Genomic DNA, 16,252 nt, shown 5'->3' on the forward strand with positions numbered 1-16,252 from the left:
AAAAACATGGAGGCAAGCAAAATTATAGTTAATTTTGATTTATGGTGTGATTAATTTATTGTCGCAAGGCTTTTTCTGCTAATATATTATTAATAATAATTATTCATATTAATAATTATTATTAATATATTATATATTGTTACACATATAGTTATAAGTGATTATGTGGCTTTTTCCTGATTTTTGCTGCTGATTTTGTTTATTTTTAGTGCATTGTGTCACTATAGACACAATGTCTTAAATCATCCCTTTTGTTTTGTTATAGTTTTTCATTTTTCTTCATAATTCTAATAAAAACACCAAAAATACATCTCAAAATGGAATCCAGTTGAAGTCCTGTCCTGGGATTGGCTATAGATTTATACATGCAAACCTACAGATGGCACCAAACAACCTCACAGCAAGCAAGCCGGAGCTTTTCTTCCCAGTCATTCCCGCACACCAGTGCCTGACTATGGAGGTTTTACTATATTGTAATGTATACTTATTATAGAGTGGGCTGAAAGTGTGCCAGTTTAGTCTGTATATTTTTTTTAATCATTCATTTTCTTCCGTGGGTCGTGGGGGTGCTGGAGCCTATCCCAGCTGTCTTCGGGCAAGAGGCTGGGGACACCCTGGACTGTTCACCAGCCAATCACAAGGCACATATAGACAAACAACCATTCACACTCACATTCATACCTATGGACAATTTGGAGTCGCTAATTAGCCTAGCATGTTTTTGGAATGTGGGAGGAAACCGGAGAAAACCCATGCATGCACGGCGAGAACATGCAAACTCCACACAGACATGGCCGAAGGTGGAATTGAACCCTGGTCTCCTAGTTGTGAGGTCTGCGCGCTTACCACTGTATATTTTTAAATACAGCATAAACTCCCTGAGAGCATTCCTGTCAATACAGTTGCAAAAGCTAACGTTAGCAAATGTGGCTACTGTGATCTGGAGTCCCATGGCGCCACTTAGTGGGCCTCACATTTGCTGCACACCTTTTACACACACACCACACATTTTTTACACCCCCCTACACTAATGTTACTCACCATGGAATTCAGTCCATAAGAGACAGCATGCTTTTTTTAAATAATTTTATTGAATTGTACAAATTAAAAAAAACAGGAACTAAAAACAAAACAAGTAAGACTCATCCCAGTACATCATTGGTGAGTGTTGTTGTTGTATCTCCAAAGCAGCATTCATCTAAAGAGGGGACACAAGCTCACTATGCAAAGACACTAAGTGGGCTTGACCATCATGAAAACCCGTCTCAGGGAGTAGGAGCCTCCGTGGAACTCCGCCCAGTACACTCCATCCTGGTAGCGGCTGCGGTAGTGACCGCCCCGATACCATACGCCGTTGAGGTTGGAGTGGGCGCACATGTGGTACCACCATCCTCCTTTCTGGAAATGGGCACAGTTACCTGGGGGACACAACAAAAACCTTACAAACGTCCACAGCAGTGGGGCATCAAACGGGGATCCGTACCCGAGTAACCGTCTTTGTCTCGATCCAGCGTGGTGAAGGCCTTGTTGTTGTGCCATGTCAGGGAGTCGCCCGCGTTGCCACGATACTGTCCCAAACGCAACCGGTACCAGTCGGTCTCCGCTTCCACACGGAAGCTGTCGTACTCGGCGAACACCTGCCGACCCTGCCAGTCCTCCAGGACCACACGTAGCTTGTATTTAGCTTGTTTGGTTAGCCAGTAGAGGTGCTCCAATCCCAGCCAGTACTCCCCATCCAGGTTCCCAAAGCCTTGCTGGAATACATTGTCGGAATGGGCGTAAACTAAACTGCAATTGGGCTCCTTTTAGGATTTCATGACATGGCATCGAACTTAAACTAGTTTACCTGCTAAATGGACTGCTGCAGCCAATCACAGGGCACATTTAGACAAACAACCATTCACACTCACATTCATACCTATGGACAATTTGGAGTTGCCAATTAACCTAGCATGTTTTTGGAATGTGGGAGGAAACCGGAGTACCCGGAGAAAACCCACGCATGCACGGGGAGAACATGCAAACTCCACACAGAGATGGCCGAGGATGGAATTGAACTCGGGTCTCCTATATGTGAAGCCTGTGTGTGCTAACTACTCGTACACCGTGCAGCCCCTAAAAGGTATTTCCTTTTGTTTAGACATTTGGGTAATAAGATTTTACAAGTCAATATAGGGGTGTTATTTCATGTCTAGAGGGCTCTAATAATGCTTAAATATTCATTCATTTTCTACCGCTTATCCTCACGAGGGTCGCGGGGGTGCTGGAGCCTATCCCAGCTGTCTTCGGGGGAGAGGCGGGGTACACCCTGGACTGGTCGCCAGCCAGCCAAATCACAGGGCACATATAGACAAACAACTATTCACACTCACATTCATACCTATGGACAAGTTGGAGTCGCCAATTAACCTAGCATGTTTTTGGAATGTGGGAGGAAACCGGAGTACCCGGAGAAAACCCACGCATGCACGGGGAGAACATGCAAACTGGGTGGCATTGAACTCGGGTCTGCTAGCTGTGAGGTCTGCGCGCTAACAACTCGACCGCCGTGAAGAAATTTACGATAGTAAATCAATTTATCAATTTAGAAGAAATTTATGACAAATTTATGACAATAAAGTCGTAAATTTACGGGGAAAAATAGCTTAGCTTATAGATAGCTTATTTGGTAATAAAGGTGTAAAAATTGACAGAAACATTGTTAAAACTAGTTAAAACTAGTTAAAACAAATATTATACTATAATGTTTATCTATTGTATATGATGTTTATCTATTATCTATTCATCATATAATAATGATATGATGAATAGATGACGTCTAATAATACTTTTAGACGTACTTATACATGCAAACCAGCAGGTGGCGCCAAACATCTCCCCAGCTAGTCTAAGACAGTGGCTTGGAGGTGTTATGTTAATTTTAATGCAAGCCTTTATTATTGTAGCTTATTTGTCTTATATTTGCTTCAATTTTGGAACTGAACTACTTTTTTTGGGGGGGGGGCGTGTGTTGCGGATGTGATTTATCAACACACCAAACCATGAGGAAAAAATGATTTAGTTTACCTTATATTATTTAATTTACCTTATACTGCTCCCAGGTCCTGAAGAAGTTGACAGATCCATCCTGCCTCCTCTGGATGACCGTCCAGCCTCCCTGAGCCTGGTTCTGTTCACACCAGGCCTGCAGGAGTCGGTTGGCGCTCTGCAGGCGAAGCAGGTAGATCCCGCTGGTCGTCTCGCCGGATTCCAGAACGTGTTGGCAGTCTCGCCACGGCCCTGAGTTTTGAGAAGAAGAGGGGGGGTTGACCTTTGTTTCAATGTCGTGTAGTACAAGCAGAGCATATATATATGTCCTCGTTTGGAGGATTAAGGAATGTGTTCACATACAGGACCGTCTCCCATTCCAACAATGTTACGGTGAATTCCAGGCCAGCACGTTGTGTAGAGGTGGCCTCACTCTGAATCTTCTGCTTGGTAATTGCAAACATTCTGATAAGGCATGTATGTTGCTGTTTGACATTGTTTGGGCATTCTCAGAGAGATAAGACTCCCCCACAAGGAGGTCACTGACTCCATCGGCATCTGCTAGACTTCAATACGTGACAGGATATAGACAAATGAATGAAAACAACCTTTTTTACCATCAAGGGCCACATAGAAAACACTGCAAAGGATGCTGGGCCCATTAAAATAGCTGATGACAAACAAAAATACAGGCCGAATGATATTGATATATTACATTGATACACGTACTTATGCTAGTTCCGTCAACAACAACAGCATCGACAAGACCTGTTAGGATGGCTGTGTCTTCCAGCACATGACATGTGCTCCAGTCCTCAGGTAATGGTAATGGTAATGGTTTTATTTCATTTGAACATGCATCAGATTACAATTGAATGCATCACATAATCTGTTCATAGTTCCACATGTCCAAAAGGAGTAGGAAGAAGCAAAGCTTATTAAATCCTACCCCTCCATCTGGTACTTTTACAATCAGTAACTGTTACATTTGTTCACTTGCTGCATTTTTAATTTAATTTAATTTAATTTAATTTAATTTAATTTAATTTAATTTAATTTAATTTAATTTAATTTAATTTAATTTAATTTAATTTAATTTAATTTAATTTAATTTAATTTAATTTAATTTAATTTAATTTAATTTAATTAAACACTAAGGCTACACTAAGGCTTTAGTGTGCATAAGTGTTTCAAATGTAGTTCTTCCCTGAGATCATATTTCTCCTCTCTTGTAGAGAAGTATTGGATGACATTTTTAGCTAATTGGTTATTTTTAGCCTTATGCATTATTTTAGCTTTTTGAGGTTAAGGTTAAGGTAAAAAAAATGCAGATGACAAACAAGCATCTTGTTGAGTGAAATAATTTGTTCATTTTAGCAAGATATTTTGTTTACATTTCAGGTTATTGTTACCGCAACACAACAAGCCATGCTTGGTTGAGTTGAGCGATGATAGAGCCTGTAGGCCCTCTTTAGGTTCAACATCAGCACCTAATGACCTCAAACTTAAAATGTGTGAGAAGGAATGCAAACTGGGAGACTATATTTCTTTTCCTGGATGACTCAAAGCCCCCAAATGCATGAGATTGACATACCTGGCGTCTTGGTGACAGGGAAACTAATGACAGGATGCTCTGTAGGAGGACTGGCTGGTGTGACGGGAATCAAATGCGCTCCCATAGGATTGTCCTGCTGCAGAGAAGCACTTTGGTCCCTTTGAAGATCATTACTGATTTCAGAGCTGTCATTAAGATGCACACCGGAGGGGCTTTTTGGTGGGTCGGTCGCTACCACCTGCAGGAAAAACAACATTCTCAGGTCCTCATGGGGAAGTAGTATTAGTAGTATTAGTACAGTATTCGGGCCAGATTTATTTATAAATTAGATTTAGAGAATAAAGTTGTAAATTTACCCCCCCCCAAAAAGATGGAAATTTACAATAATAGTCATCAATTTAGAAGAAAAGAAGTTGTGAATTCATGACAATAAAGTCGTAAATTTACGAGAAAAAAGTCATAAATTAACAAGAAAAATGCCGTAAATTTATGAGAAAAAAGTCATAAATTAACAAGAAAAACGCAGTAAATTTACGAGAAAAAGTCTTACGTTTAGGAGAATAACTAAGATTACAGTATTAGGGCCAGATTTTTTTTAAATTAGATTTAGAGAATAAAGTTGTAAATTTACCCCCCAAAAAAGATGGAAATTTACAATAATAGTAATCAATTTAGAAGAAAAAAAGTTGTGAATTTATGATAATAAAGTTGTAAATTTATGAGAAAAAAGTCATTAATTAACAAGAAAAACGCCATAAATTTATGAGAAAAAAGTCTTATGTTTAGGAGAATAACTAAGATTACAGTATTAGGGCCAGATTTTTTTTTAATTAGATTTAGAAAATAAAGTTGTAAATTTACCCCCCAAAAAAGATGGAAATTTACGATAATAGTCATCAATTTAGAAGAAAAAAAGTTGACAATAAAATTCAAGACAATAAAGTTGTAAATTATTTAAAAAAATAATAAATTAACAAGAAAAACTTTGTAAATTTACCAGAAAAAAGTTTTATGTTTAGGAGAATAACTAAGAATAACTTTACAGGAAAAAAGCGGTAATATTATGACTGTATTGTCATAATATTACATGTCAAATGTGTCAGGAAGGAAGCAAACCTTCCTATTACTTTTATTTATAACGTGGCAGCAAAACAGAACAGATTAGCATGTGTAGCCCTTCTCATTGCCTACTCCACCCCCTCCAAGGCCAAAGGTCACATACGTAAGTCCCCCCTTTACATAGTGTTCTCAGGCAATGTTTTTACTGATACATATATGACTTTATTCTTGTAATATTACGAGTTTTTTCTTGTGCGTCGTGCATGCGAGGGTTTTCTCCGGGTACTCCGGTTTCCTCCCACATTCCAAAAACATGCTAGGTTAATTGGCGACTCCAAATTGTCCATAGGTATGAATGTGAGTGTGAATGGTTGTTTGTCTATATGTGCCCTGTGATTGGCTGGCCACCAGTCCAGGGTGTACCCCGCCTTACGCCCGAAGACAGCTGGGATAGGCTCCAGCACCCCCCGCGACCCTCGTGAGGAAAAGCGGTAGAAAATGAATGAATGAATGTAAACATGTCATTTACCGCCATAATCCAGCAGTACCAATAAAGCACCACCAGGTGGCAGCATCACTGTAGAGGCACAATAGCTATTTTATTGGATATCATTAGATTGTGTAGCTGATATCGTGGCCTGTCTAGACCACCTTCTCACCTGGTCAGCCTGGCTGGAGTCTGTACATCGGCATTGCTTCTCCAGGTGGGCAATTAATTGGCTCTGAGAGGTCATCAATGACGTGAGGGCTCCATACTTCTTCTCCAGCTCCCTGAAGTTACTGGAGACCTGCAGCGCCTGATGCAACAGATATTAGCAAGCTTTTCTCAACTGGACTTTTTACAGCAATGACTTACTTACATGCGTTGTCGCATTCAGCAGAAGGTTCTCCACCCTCCGCTGCTCCAAAACGTGGTCTTTCTTGTGTATGACCTCCAGCAGCAGCTGGCTATAGAGCTGAGCGATGCGAGAATTCATGCTGCTGCTCTCTTTCCGCAGGGCTCTTATCTCCATGGCGAAGTTGCCCTCTTGCTCCAGCAGGGCCTGCAGGTTCTCCAGCTGCCCCTGCTGGCGTTTCAGCTCCACTCGCATTGCAGCCATCTCCGACTGGTGGGCGGCGGAGGCGGCTTGCGTGTCCAAGCATAAAGCTCCAGATAGTTTTTGTTGGGGAACGATGAAAGTGTAGGAGCAACGACTCGCTTTGATATCTGCGGTGCTTGGGGGATGTTTCTCTGGGGTCTCGCTTTGGGATCCCACCATTAAAGTCAAAAGAAGAATTACAGCTGGCTTGTTGTCCATCTTTGGCAGGGCAGCAAAAGATAGCAAAACAGGATTAGAATCTTGATATTTTTGTGTACTTTACGCTATTATTTTAAATTTTTTATTATTAAATTATTTCTCCTGCGGTTTTACACTAATCAGGGACAATTCCAGTTTGGAATTCAGAAAAAAAGCACACCCTGAGTGCTGAACAAATGTTTCTAACAACGTGACAACAAACACAATTTGCTGCAGACCAATCTACACAAAAGGAACAAATGTCAACACAATCCTATGTGATGTCCCACTTTATCCCACTAAGCACAGTCAACGTCGTAAACTCCTATTGGCACCTCCTTTGCCAAAGCAAGCAGTTAGGTGGCAAAGGCAATTTAAACACTGATTTTGGATTAAATAATGAACTTTTAAAAATGAGTAGTGTAGTATTTTTAATGTATGAATAATACATTTTAAGTTCTAATTGTGCGGGCTATTAATTTGAGTATATTAGGTATATTCATATTACCTACATACTGTATTGTATATAACTCTGGGAAAAACTGTTGATTTTTGTTAATACTTGGGTTGTTTATATTGTTTATTTTTCTATATTGTGTATTTTGTACTGCTTAACTGACTCTGTACTCTTGCTGCTGTGCAATACAAATTTCCCCACTGAGGGACGAATAAAGGCATATCTTAATCTTAATCTTATATATTATATTCAATATGAGGCTATTTTAAACAATGCAGTCAAACAAAACTTGAACATGTAACAAACCGAAGTCCTTTTTTTTCAATATTACTATTTAAATATTTATCATAGACCCGGAATTAGTAGACTTTCTGCCATGCATTCAACATTATTGTTATTTTACCAGCATGAATTAAATACCAGCTTACTCTGTTTCCGTTTTGGCGTTGTTCCTTCTTATGATCCAGAAGTACAACTGTCCTCTCCCAGGATGCAAAGCTGTGTATAGAACTGAGACTGGACCGTCCTCAGAAAGCCACAAAATGGGTGACTGAAACCAATCAGATCTCCTCCAGTTCCATTACATGCTCTGTGTGTAAATTCCAAGAAGATGATTTCAGAAAAATGTTAGAATTTAAGGAAGAATTATTACACCTACATTTTGTCAGTGTTTCTTCTGTCCTGAGATGGTGGTGGTGGTGGTCTCGACAGGATCTCGAGTGAGGGAGAGGACTAATTACAAAGCGTCCTCATGACACCACCTCCCAGTTGCATGCTCGCTGGAGGAATCCTGGGATGTCTCCTCCCATAAGCATCAATATGACACCAAAGAACATTATAATCATTCCCTTTCAATGTAGGGATGAAATAAACGCTGCTTCGCCCTACTCCCTTTCAGACATATTGAATTGTGCCATAAGTGAGAACAGAGTACATTAATTACAAAACTCTTACAAAAGATTTGGTAGATAAATGCACTGTAAATAGAAACCATGAAATTAAAAGAAGTGACTCCTGATTAAAAATTTACAATGAATATGGATCACAGTTATAAATAATAATAAATTTATATGAAAATTATTTTTTAACATGAAAAATATCTATCTTAAGTGTTCTAGAAACGTACCATTAACTGATAATGACATATTTTGAAAACAAAACAATGTCTTGACACAATTGTCCATGTTAGCTCAGCTTTAGCCAATAATAAATAATATACATTTACATGAGAATTACTTTTTTTAACATGAAAAAAAATCTTTCTTAAGTGTTCTAGAAAGGTATCATTAACTGATAATGACATATTTTGAAAACAAAACAATGTCTTGACACAATTGGCCACGTTAGCTTAGCTTTAGCCGATAATAAATAATAATACATTTACATGAGAATTACTTTTTTTTACATTAAAAAATCTTTCTTGGGTGTTCTTGAAACTTACCATTAACTGATAATTACATATTTTGAAAAAAATAATGTTTTTTGACACAATTGGCCACATTAGCTTAGCTTTAGCCAGGAACAACAACGATGACACCGTCCTCCAGTCCAGTTGAGGGAGCTAATGCGTTTCTAAAGGGAACGAAGAAGACGGCAGCACAGTTGCGCTGTAACACGGACACATTAGTATGTGACACAGGAGAGGAACCATGCGGACGCAATGGGGTCCGGCTCCGCTGTTGCTTTGTAGGATTTGTTCTTAAAACCCAAATTCGTTGTTGTTAATATATACATATATATAGTGTATTAAAAGTTATTTTATTGACTTAAATTGTACGCATAACGTACAATCATGGGCAAGTCAAAGGTAAGTAGCGACCACGCCATGTGCTAGCATGCTTCCTTTTTAGAGTTAGCCATGTAAAGTTAATAATAATAATGCAGGTTATATTTTGTTTTAGCTTGCACGAATGGTACAGTTAGCTGTGGTTAAATCATTTAGTAAGACGTGTGTGTGTTTACTTGATAAAGTGTGTTTACAATACTTTTTTCGATCTTGATGTTAGACCAAGAACCAGAAAAAGGCCCGAGCAGAAGCCCGTCAGGTGGCGGAGGATGCGTACGGGTCTGTCCCCCATTCCTTCGTCTTCCACCGGGGATTGGTTGGGAAAAACGTGGGTCAGCTCATCACGGATATCAGGGAAGTCATGCAGCCTTACACTGCTGAGCAATTAAAGGTGTGTTAACAGGATAAAACTTTTAATATTCTTTGTTATTATTTTAATAGCAATAATACTAATAATCAACATGGGTTAACTAGGTCAGGAAAAAGAATGTGCTGAAAGACTTTGTAGACATAGCGGGACCGTTGGGAGTGACGCACTTCATGATCTTCAGCAAGTCGGAACACAACCTCATGATGGTGAGATCACATAGACACCAAAGTTACAGATTAATCGATTGATACAGTGTGAATGAGCGAACCAATAAATGTATTGATTATTTTTGTCTTTCTCAGAGAGTGGCTCGACTCCCCAAAGGACCCATGCTTTATTTTAAAATGCTCAAGGTAAATATTAGATGTAAACATGAAAACAGTATATGAACAAGGTGCAAGTGATGACCTATTTTTCTACTTGATTGTCAAGTGATGTTTTTCAAAGTAAACGCACTGATGCATTGAACCATATGTTGAACTTCTAACGTTTTTACTGTAGCTTGTATAAAGAAAAATTATTTTTTTGTTGCAGTACACGCTCATCAAAGATGTGGTTTCATCTCTGAAGAAGCACAGGATGCACAAGCAGCAGTTCAAGCACCACCCGCTGGTCATCCTCAACAACTTTGGATCTTCTGGCATGCACATTAAACTGATGGCCACCATGTTCCAGAACATGTTTCCCTCCATTAACGTGTCCAAGGTAATTTGCATTGTCTAGTCCTTGCTGTTTAGGCTAGGGCTGAGATGATGAATGTATAGTCTTCTGAGTTCCTCTCTGAAGATGTATCACAAAGTAAACGCTTTCTGATTGCTCGGTCTGGATCAGGAACACCCAATTTGAAGCTGAGACTTATTTTTTTTTGAGAAATGAGGATGTTCTTGTCCCACCAGGTGAGCCTCAACACCATCAAGAGGTGTGTGCTGCTGAATTACAACCTAACGTCGCACGAAATCGAATTTCGGCACTAGTAAGTGGAATACTGACAACTTGGTTGCCGTTTCCTCAAATAGTGGCCCCCGCTCTATTGGATGCCGGACCCAAAATAATGGCTACATGTGTTGTCCACTTTAGTAAACAAAAACACCCTACCCCAGTTAATCATCTAGTGTACCCTCCACTTAAATCATCTCCTTGTCCCACTGAATCGCCTGCTGTAAACACCTTGCCCCAATAAATTCCGCGTCCACTAGAATAGAAACCATTTTCTAATTCACTCATGTCCGTGTACGCTGTCCGCTTGTAATTATTTGCCGGGTATTTTAATAGATTACAGTGTCCTCCACCTAATTAAATGCCGTGCCCCATTTTAATTGTGAGATTGTCTCAATTCCTCGCTACATGTGTTGTCCACTTTAATAAACAAAAACACCCTACCCCAGTTAATCACCTAGTGTGCCCTCCACTTAAATAATCTCCTTGTCCCACTGAATCGCCTGCTGTAAACACCTTACCCCAATAAATTCTGCGTCCACTAGAATAGAAACCATTTTCTAATTCACTCATGCCCGTTTACGCTGTCCGCCTGTAATTATTTGCCAGGTATTTTCATCAATTACAGTGTCATCCACCTGATTAAATGCCATGCCCCATTTTAATTGTGAGATTGTATCAATTCATCGCTACATGTTGTCCACTTTAGTAAAAAACACCCTACCCCAGTTAATCACCTAGCGTGCCCTCCACTTAAATCATCTTTGTCCCACTGAATCGTCTGCTGTAAACACCTTACCCCAATAAATTTTGCGTCCACTAGAATAGAAGCCATTTTCTAATTCACTCATGCCCGTTTACGCTGTCCGCCTGTAATTATTTGCCAGGTATTTTCATCAATTACAGTGTCATCCACCTGATTAAATGCCATGCCCCATTTTAATTGTGAGATTGTATCAATTCATCGCTACATGTTGTCCACTTTAGTAAAAAACACCCTACCCCAGTTAATCACCTAGCGTGCCCTCCACTTAAATCATCTTTGTCCCACTGAATCGTCTGCTGTAAACACCTTACCCCAATAAATTCCACGTCCACTAGAATAGAAGCCATTTTCTAATTCACTCATGCCTTATTGCATTTAATCCCCGTTTACGCTGTCCGCTTGTAATTATTTGCCGGATATTTTCATAAATTACAATGTCATCCACATGATTAAATGCCATGCCCCGTTTTAATCATAAGGTTGCCTCAATTAATTGCTCTATTTGAATAAATTTCCCTGTTCTTATTAGTAGCCAGGGTATTCCATCCACTTGAATTGACACAAATTGCAGCATATTAGTTGCCTTGTATTTCATCTATTTGAATGGAGGTCCCAGTTAAGTATAGAAACCACACCTTGAATAATTTTTTTTACAAACAATAAGGTGCTACCGCTAGGCATGTTCTACTGACCTTTTACTATGACTGATGTCGCCGTGTCGCTAAGTAGATGTCCATACTGTACGGACCAGCATCTGTAAATGTGGAAAAAAAGGGCATTGCACAATTAATTGGAGTAAATAAATGGCCACTATTTGAGGAAATATGGTACAATACCTCAATATTTTCTATATGTTAAGCTATCTTGTGCAAGTTAAAGGTGAATTACTGCTTGTGGCCTACATGATGACAGACTAGGACTTGACTGCTCAGTGATGCATGTTCAAAGTAAACGCACTGATGGGCCCCCCCTGAAGAACTACCAACTCTTGTTCTTGTTTGTCAATATGACGCTGACTTGGTTCTTATGCCATTGCAGCAGCCTGAAGGTGGTCCCTGTGGGCATGAGCCGCGGGGTCAAGAAGCTGATGCAGGAGAAGTTCCCCAACATGAGCAAGTTTGAGGACATCAGTGAGCTGATGATGAAGTAAGGCGTTTTTTTTTTGGGAGGGGGGAGCTGAAAGGTTTGTTTGCATCAATTTTGTATCTAATCCAATGTATCCCCTCCCAGGGGAGCCAACCTTTCAGAAAGCGAAGGAGAACAGGACGGCGAGCATAACATCACAGAGCTGCCGCAGGTCTACTCCGGCCGAGGTAACATGGCTTCTGGGCAGAGCGCCATCCGCCTGACCGAGGTAAGCCTATAGCGTTTTTTTTTTTTTTATATCTTATCCTACAATGGCTGCTAATTGAAGGTTTCTGCGTGCACAGATTGGTCCTCGCATGACGTTTCAGCTGACCAAGATACAAGAAGGCATGGCGGAGGGGAACATCCTCTATCACGCCACTAGTAAGTGTCGGCCATCTTTCTCTGTCGGTTTGATTAGCGTCTGTGTGCAGATGATGAAAATCTTCCAGTATGAAATCTGTGATTTCTCCAAAAGTAAACGCTTACTGATGCACATAGACATTCAACAAAGCATTTTGTTACACTTGATTTCCAAATCATTCAACAAATGCTCCTTTGCAGTCTCCAAGACGGAGGAAGAAATCCAGGAGATCCTGCAACGAAAGGAGTTACTCCTGAAGACGAAAGAGCAGCGCCGGAAGACGCAGGAGCAGAACGTGGCTCTCAAAAAAATGCAAAAGCAAGAGCACAAGTCAGTTTTGACCTCAATTTGAGTAAGAAATCAGCAGAACGCCATGTTAAAAGATGTTCCCACCACTCAGGAAGAAGAGCCTTGCAGGCATCAAGAAGAAGACGCAGCAAGCAGACAAGGAAGAGGACAGCGAAGTGGAGGATCCAGGCATGCAGGATGATAAGCCGGCGGCCGTGGAGTCAGATGATGAGGCCGAGTACTACAGGCAGGCTGTCGGGGAGGAGCCGGATGAAGGTTAATACATTTTTAAATATCCTAATTCAATAACCATGTGGCCAATTTGCATATCTGACCACACCCTCTTTCTTCTTCAGATATGTTCTTTGGAGCCAAGAAGAGGAAAGGCAAAGATGGATCTCATGGACCGGTCAAGAAGATGAGGAGGTTCTCTACTGATCACAAAGACAAAAGTGCTAAATCTCCAAAAAGAACTGGCCCGAAGGGGTGGCACAAAGACCAAAAAACTGGGGATAGAGAGAAGAAACCTTTTGGGAAGAAATCCTCCCCCGGTGGAAAGCCATTCAGAAATAAACCAAGCGATGGAGCAAATAGATTTGGTGCTAAAAAGAAATTTGAAGGGAAAAGAACTTTTGGTGGGAAAATAAATAAAGGCAAAGTGTTCCAGTCTTCCAAGAGCCAGAAAAACGGAGAGGCCTTCAGGAAGAAAAGTGCTGGAAGAGGAAAGCAAGGACCCAAACAGAAGAAGGGGAAAGGCTGAGCAGAGCTGGTTTATATTTTCACACTGTTTAATAAATCATTAAAGACATTTCTTTCATTATCTGTATATGGTTATCCATTTTAGTGACTGCAAACCGTTGTGTTGCAATACTGTGTTTTGAATTAATACCATGTACACAATCCATTAAAAAAAGTAGAATGGCTGGCTTTCATTAATTCATAAAAACAGCTGTTATTTCAAAATAAATGATCACATCCACGCGTTAATTAATGTATGTGTGAACAACGCAAAATTAGTTAATTCTTAGCGTAAATTACGTTCATTCGGAGAAAATAATGCTTCTAAAACTATCTTCTAGTATTCATGAACGTTCATTCAAGTGTTAAACAAGACTTTGTACTTTTATCCTGAAGTTCATAATCCGGATGTGTATCACAGTGGCGGCCAGTTCTGTTCTTTCTTTCCGGTTCCGGGGGGCGGCTAAGCTAGCTGATAAAGATGCCGTCGATTGAGTACGACGAGTGAGTGTTTCATTCTATTAACTCTTAAAATTATACTTCCTGCTTTTGTAGACCAAATAACTCATTTTATTATTTCCCCTCAGCTCTAAGCCCAGCTGGGCCGACCAAGTCGAGGAGGAAGTAGATGAAGGTAAAGCACTCCCGTAGCTAGCGTGTTAGCACACGTCGTGTTAGCTCAGTGACCGGCTCGGTGGCTTACACTTGCACGTGGTGTTATTAGGTTATATTTGTGTTTTTATTTTATCATTGCTGCTTTATAGAATTTGTGTAAACATATTAAACTGACACGATAATATACTCTTAGAATAAGTATGCCGACATATGGCGTGTGACGTAAGCAACATACTGTTAGAAGGAAGCTAGCTTGCTAGTTAGCATCTTACACCAGTCACTGTGTTCACTCATTTGTATACGACATGGATGCTTTGTTGCTAATCAGTCTCTGTTTTCTGACAGGAACACTTCCATCACCCAAGGAAACCATTAAAGGAAACATAAAAACCATCACAGAGTATAAAATAGACGATGATGGGAAAAAGTTCAAGGTAATTTGTCAACAATGGCGTACATTCAATGATTGGTGGTATTAACTCCCTGCATATGTATCTCTAGATTGTGCGGACATTCAAAATTGAGACCAGGAAAGCCTCCAAAGCCATTGCCAGGAGAAAGGTCTGCTTATAGACTAAATATGCAGAGATGTAGTGCTTGTAAAATGTTATTAAAATTACCTCTCTTGTGTCAGAACTGGAAGAAATTTGGCAACTCTGAGTTCGATGCTCCAGGTCCTAATGTGGCCACCACCACCGTCAGCGACGACGTTCTGATGACCTTCATTTCCAGCAAGGAGGTAACTATGCATGTTGTAATCCACTCCAATGTGGAATAATTCTGATGTTTGCTGTCACCGCCTCGTTTTTCCTGCAGGATTTAAATGCTCAAGACCAAGATGAAGACCCCATGAACAAGCTGAAAGGACAGAAGATCGTGTCATGTCGTATCTGCAAAGGCGACCATTGGACTACGCGCTGTCCTTACAAGGACACGTTGGGCCCCATGCAGAAGGAGCTTGCCGAGCAGCTTGGCCTCTCCACTGGCGACAAAGAGAAACCAGCTGGTGCCGGTATGTTGTATCATATGTCACCTATATTTACATCCCAATTTGCATTTTATGTTATGTTAACATTGTTTCACTTTCATATTGGGTTTTCTACAGTGTAAACACAAACCAATCCAGATGTAAAGATTCACTTTGTCCTCTTCCATTGCACCAGCTGAACCAGAACCTGTGCAGCCTGCACAAAGTAAGACTGGCAAGTACGTGCCCCCCAGTCTCAGGGATGGAGGCACACGTAGAGGAGAGTCAATGCAACCTAACCGGAGAGGTGAGTTCAAGTGACTCTTGGTTGTTCGCCTTCTGGACGCTGCATAAACAATAATAACAACAACAAACCTCCCTCTCACAGCGGACGACAACGCCACCATCCGTGTCACCAACCTGTCCGAGGACACCCGCGAGACCGACCTTCAGGAGCTCTTCAGACCATTCGGCTCAATTTCCAGAATCTACCTGGCCAAAGACAAGAACACGGGACAGTCAAAGGTCCGCTCCGGCTTCCTGTCATTGTAATGCTGTATCTTCTCAACTGCTTCCATGCAACTAATCAAACATCTTGCATGCAGGGCTTTGCATTCATCAGCTTCCACCGCCGGGAGGATGCAGCCAGAGCCATCGCTGGCGTGTCAGGGTTTGGATATGATCATCTCATTCTCAATGTTGAATGGGCCAAGTAAGTCATCACTACTCTTGGAAAAATGCGATAAAAATCAACCAGAAGATGACCCGTGTTCTCTCTTTGCAGACCTTCAAACAACTGAGAACTTCCTACTATTCCACCACAAGGCCATGATTTATTTCTGTGGTAAAATGTGGTTATCAGCTTAATAAAGAGAATCAATGTAGTCACTTTGCTCTTGTATTTTTTTTCTTAAGTCCAATA

At 40.6% G+C, this 16,252-nt stretch overlaps 3 protein-coding genes across 7 annotated transcripts; 2 read left to right on the plus strand and 1 right to left on the minus strand.

Annotated features, from left to right (window-relative positions):
• Nucleotides 1–1,104: 1,104 nt before the first annotated feature.
• angptl6 (angiopoietin-like 6) lies at nucleotides 1,105–9,529 on the minus strand. 5 transcript variants are annotated; one of them, XM_058049874.1, is made up of 9 exons: nucleotides 8,817–9,529; nucleotides 8,034–8,089; nucleotides 7,804–7,964; nucleotides 6,502–6,939; nucleotides 6,301–6,438; nucleotides 4,622–4,820; nucleotides 3,086–3,279; nucleotides 1,484–1,754; nucleotides 1,105–1,418 (listed from the first exon to the last, which is right to left on the minus strand). In XM_058049874.1, exons 4-9 carry the CDS (start codon nucleotides 6,937–6,939, stop codon nucleotides 1,234–1,236), a joined length of 1,425 nt encoding a protein of 474 aa, XP_057905857.1. In that variant the 5' UTR covers nucleotides 7,804–7,964; nucleotides 8,034–8,089; nucleotides 8,817–9,529; the 3' UTR covers nucleotides 1,105–1,233. The 5 variants fall into 5 exon arrangements, with proteins under 5 accessions (XP_057905857.1, XP_057905854.1, XP_057905856.1 ...); XM_058049871.1 differs by having other exon boundaries at nucleotides 8,034–8,177; XM_058049873.1 differs by having other exon boundaries at nucleotides 8,034–8,266.
• Nucleotides 8,975–13,830, plus strand: ppan (peter pan homolog). Its single transcript, XM_058049869.1, has 12 exons — nucleotides 8,975–9,182; nucleotides 9,382–9,552; nucleotides 9,636–9,737; nucleotides 9,834–9,884; nucleotides 10,066–10,236; nucleotides 10,428–10,504; nucleotides 12,272–12,379; nucleotides 12,464–12,587; nucleotides 12,664–12,742; nucleotides 12,923–13,052; nucleotides 13,123–13,286; nucleotides 13,367–13,830. Exons 1-12 carry the CDS (start codon nucleotides 9,168–9,170, stop codon nucleotides 13,768–13,770), a joined length of 1,596 nt encoding a protein of 531 aa, XP_057905852.1. The 5' UTR covers nucleotides 8,975–9,167; the 3' UTR covers nucleotides 13,771–13,830.
• Nucleotides 13,831–14,127: 297 nt separating this feature from the next.
• Nucleotides 14,128–16,221, plus strand: eif3g (eukaryotic translation initiation factor 3, subunit G). The gene is made up of 10 exons (XM_058049876.1): nucleotides 14,128–14,252; nucleotides 14,336–14,382; nucleotides 14,709–14,797; nucleotides 14,865–14,924; nucleotides 14,998–15,102; nucleotides 15,180–15,375; nucleotides 15,527–15,637; nucleotides 15,719–15,855; nucleotides 15,936–16,042; nucleotides 16,115–16,221. Exons 1-10 carry the CDS (start codon nucleotides 14,230–14,232, stop codon nucleotides 16,128–16,130), a joined length of 891 nt encoding a protein of 296 aa, XP_057905859.1. The 5' UTR covers nucleotides 14,128–14,229; the 3' UTR covers nucleotides 16,131–16,221.
• The last annotated feature ends 31 nt before the right edge of the window (nucleotides 16,222–16,252 follow it).

This window comes from Doryrhamphus excisus, chromosome 15 (genome assembly GCF_030265055.1).
Source record: "Doryrhamphus excisus isolate RoL2022-K1 chromosome 15, RoL_Dexc_1.0, whole genome shotgun sequence".
Lineage (NCBI taxonomy): Eukaryota > Metazoa > Chordata > Actinopteri > Syngnathiformes > Syngnathidae > Doryrhamphus > Doryrhamphus excisus.